Source organism: Cryptomeria japonica, chromosome 1 (genome assembly GCF_030272615.1).
Source record: "Cryptomeria japonica chromosome 1, Sugi_1.0, whole genome shotgun sequence".
In the NCBI taxonomy this organism is placed as follows: domain Eukaryota; kingdom Viridiplantae; phylum Streptophyta; class Pinopsida; order Cupressales; family Cupressaceae; genus Cryptomeria; species Cryptomeria japonica.
Genome location: NC_081405.1, coordinates 456402843 through 456407233, shown reverse-complemented (window position 1 = coordinate 456407233; position 4391 = coordinate 456402843). Strand labels below are relative to the sequence as shown.

Below are 4391 nucleotides of genomic sequence, written 5' to 3'. Positions count from 1 at the left end.
CCTCGTACCAAGAGACCAACCCGTACGGAGGAGACCGTACAGGATGAACAAGAACGACGCGGCCAAGGTGAACGAGGAAATGAACAAAATGTTGGAGGCTGGGATCATATTCAAAGTGGAAACATTTAAAAAGTGTTGTCAAATAGAGTTAAAAAAATTGATAAGAGACGAGATATTAAAAATAAGAAGAAAAGAGCATATGGAGGAGATAAAAAGGCGAGGGTTGGCGAGTATTTATGAATTAAAGTGCAAGGCAAAAGTAAGGGAAATAAGTGAGGAAAAAATACAATTAATAAAGAGGCAATTGTTTTATAAAAAAATAATGAAATATTTAAGCCCAACCCTGAAAAGACCAAACAATTATTTAAAGCCCCACAGAGCTTGTTTGTACACAGCACATAGGCAGAATCGAGACAAAGAAAGAGCCTATCGAAGAAAAAATTGCAGAAAAAAAAGCAGGTGCCAAGTAGGGTCGAATAGGTCCGTACACATCACGCCAGTACAAGCACAAACCGTACGAACGACGGAGGTAGAAGGAATTCGCAAGTTGAAGCCAGAAAATTCGTACGGCCTTGGTAGACTGTATGACGTACAGCCTGAGGAAGGAAGAGTGAGGAGTCTGTACGGCGATGATAGCCCATACAGTGTACGGCTAGGGGAGATAGGGAAAAGGCACTACGGCGTACGGCCTGCAGACACAGGGTATGTTGATCACCCGTACGATGTACGACAATCGAGGGAGTGTCTGAGTTTCCCGTATGGCATACAATCGGCAAAGAAGGGAGGCTGGCATAGCCCATACGGTGTGCGACCTGCGAGGGGAGGAATCCGTAAGCAAAAGAGAGGAATACCGTACAGCGGAACATTCCACCCACAGGAAACTAAGTCATACGATCTTGTACGGTTACCAGCGGACAAGGGAGAAAGACTATACGGTCAGAAAACAGACATACTGTACGTGCATGATCCGTACAATCCCCTCCTTCGCGATGTCCGTACACGCAGGGAGCAGTTGTATAAAAATTTTAAGGGTATATGTGCAGAGATTCGTGCCATCCGTGTGGAGCTGAGTGAAGAGTTGACACAGGGAACGAAAGTGCACGAGTTAATCCGTACGGTGTAGAGGCAGCAGTTGGTCCAATGGTCCATACCAATTGGCGGGTCACACTTACAGACCATTATAATAACGGTCAAGGACGAGACGAAGACAAGAGAACAGGACAAAGCAGTTGCAGTGCAACCATGACAACTACAGATCCAGCCAGCGGCAGCAAGAAGGCCAAAAGTGCAGAAGGATCAAGAGGGAATCACGGCAAAGAATGTAGCCTTTGAGAGTGTGACTGGCAGCAAATGTCGTACTTGGTGGGAAGAAACTTACCCCAACCATGTGATAAAGGACTTCCTCAGAAAAGCTCAGGTCGACCATGCCATCTAGATGTCGACATTCAACATTAAGGACTTTGAGTCGGTGCTACGAACTATGGTATCCGGATACAACCTCCAGGAAAGGGCTTCCATCATTCAGTTCCAGGGCTGCATGGTACAAGTTTCATTCAAACCAGAAGATCGGCATGGAGGGCTACGAGCACAATGGAAGAGCACAAGAGTGAAATTCACACCTCCAAAATTATCCTCGACACACTTGGTACCACAGGAAGCACTTACAATGGCCAGTCTGGTGGGGGACGTACGACCAGTAGGAGTGTTGTTCCGAAAAATCAATGAAGGAGAACCACTGGCACAACGGCAGGTGTCACTACCACAGATCAGCCTAGTTGTGCTTGCGTCGGAAGCCATAGACGATACCAGTATGGCAGACCAAGCAATGGCAGAGGAGGCCGTACTAGGGAAAAACGAGGTCACCGTACAGGGAATTGGTACTAGTACGGCAGGTTTAGGTACTGGTACGACGAGCACTAGTACGATACCAGCATGAACTGGTACGATGCCAACAGGAACTGGTACAGTGCCAACATGTACTGGTACGACAGGTATTGGTACAGTGCCAACATGAACTGGTATTGTGCCAGCAAGAACTGGTACGGTGCCAACATGTATTGGTTCGATGCCAACAGGAACTGGTACGACATGAACTGGTACGGAACCAACAGGAACATGTATTGGTACTGTACCAGCAAAAACTGGTACAGTACCAGCATGAACTAGTACAGTACCGGCAGGAACTGGTACGATACCAACATGTACTGGTATGCCAGGTGCCAATACGGTACCAGCGGAGAAAGATGAGGTAGGGGATGTGAGGTGCCAGTACGGTACTGTTGACGTGTTTTTTATGACAGCATCGAACACAGAATAAAGTTGCCTAACGGTCACTTCACTCTCTCTTGATCAAAGTACGATTGTGTGCTAAGATCGCAGGAAGATCAAACAATCGACTCCAAGGTTCCTTTATGCTACGGACGTGACTCAGTTGGCTGATGTGATTGTTGGTAATCCAAGGGGCGTTACGTTTGCATCATTCTTTCACTTATTTGTTGTGGCTGGGACTCCATCATCGGATATGACAATTTTGCGATGTTGCTGCTTTGAACGGACTAAAATGAACTGAAAGTAAAAGGGAAAGGGTTTAGAAGGATCTAAATCTACTCCTAAGGACCATGATAACAATGAATAGTGCTTTGGTGGACAAATTCCAAATAAACCAAGCTCTGCTTCGCCAAGATCAACTACAACTTCCGCAAGAACCGGTGCAATCTTCTGGGGATGGTAGAGGATTTTCAAATCGAGAAAGTACATTTGAATACCCAAAAACGGCGCAATCCAAACGACTATCCACAATCGAACTCAGCACAAATTTAGGGGGCTCAGACTAACTTTACACTACAACTTACAATCAGCAAGATGCAAAAAGTATGAACCATGGAAATTCATCAGACACCATTACATTCTCTAGAAATCAAAGCACTTTACTATTTCTAATCTAAGCGAGGAAGGTGAAACCATGCAAGTCTTGAAAAAATAACTTAAGTGGACACCATCAGAGAACAATGTTTCACTGTTATTATCTCAAAACTTATCGCAACAATTTCATACAAGGCTCCCTCTTTTACAAATGAAGGGGGTCACCCCTTTATATAGGCTTCAAACCCTGGCTACATGCAAAACCCCAATTAGGGTTTTCCCTAAAAGATTTTCCACTCAAGATGCAACAAGGTGGGAATCTCCAATTAATAACCCATCATGCCCATATACAATTAATTCAAAGTACCCAAAATAGTTGTAATGTCCCCTTCTCATTGATGCTCTTTCAGTGGTCCATTAGCCTATTCCTGAGACCCGTAGGCTAGGTCGAATGAGGAATGAGGGTCTAGCATTGATGAAACGAGGACTTACTATTTTTAGTAAGTCAGGGAATGACCATTCTGGTGTCACTGTCCTCCTGAGCTCTCCATGTTTTGCCTCTGGACGCGATGATCATACTTTTCTGAGCATTAATTCTTGACTTACTATTTTTAGTAAGTGGCTATGTGGCACAATTCTATTTTTGGCAATGGACAGGGTTTTGATTCTGCAGCAGTTTTGTGGTCGTCCTGACTCAATTTCATCCTAACAGTGTTGATAATCAGTACGGGAGTCATGCGAAATAATTGAATATTAATTCCTTATCCTAAGGTTTAATATTTAATTAATCTGATTATTGACGACTGATTTATTAAAATTGGGATTAATGCCTATTTTATCCTAATTGTTGGGCGAAACTCATGTGTACTATGGAATGGCGAAATATTTTAGAGGAATATTATGTTTTAGTGCATCTCCATTATTCGCCAAGTAATTAACGTGGGTCCCTTCCTTTTTGGCGTGGGGGTTTGACTTGTGAAAAGTGGCGCTACACTTGGGTGAAATGAAATTCAAATGCAAGGCGTGGAATTTGGAGGAATGGCATTTGAATTTGAAGAGTTAAGTTATAAATAAGAGGCTTGGGCTCCCATTTGGACTATTTTTGAAAATTGCATCGTTATGCTGCCAGTTTGGCTATTGAAAATCTGAGCTTCGAAGTTGGCTTCCTAGCTGAGTCTCAGTTTCGTGCTTGCAATATAGTACCTAGCTGTGCCCTTGTGTTCCCATTGCAGATTAGTTATTGAGTTGCAGATTATGGAGTGATTGATGTTGGATTTGATTGTTTCTGGTTGCTGGTCGCGGGACTGCTGAAAGTGAAATTTGCTCATACCTCTCAACCAGGCGACTCCATTCATCTGGGTACCGGCTCATTCTTCCTTCCATGCCATGGCGATACAATGTGTGAGTTTCTAGCTATTTTGATTGAGCATTGTTTTTAATAGACAAAATCGAACTTCCAGGGTATGGCTTTGGTTTTTGCAATTGCCTTGGGATGCATGCCAAATGAATATTGGGTTGTTTGAGTGGTA

General features: G+C 43.7%; 1 protein-coding gene across 1 annotated transcript; it reads right to left on the bottom strand.

Moving 5' to 3' along the window:
• Positions 1-1521: 1521 nt before the first annotated feature.
• On the bottom strand, positions 1522-2513 carry LOC131065828 (SH3 domain-containing protein C23A1.17-like). Its single transcript, XM_058000468.2, has 2 exons — positions 2489-2513; positions 1522-2276 (listed from the first exon to the last, which is right to left on the bottom strand). The coding sequence occupies exons 1-2, from the start codon at positions 2511-2513 to the stop codon at positions 1522-1524; spliced, it is 780 nt and encodes a 259-aa protein (XP_057856451.2).
• Between the last annotated feature and the right edge of the window lie 1878 nt (positions 2514-4391).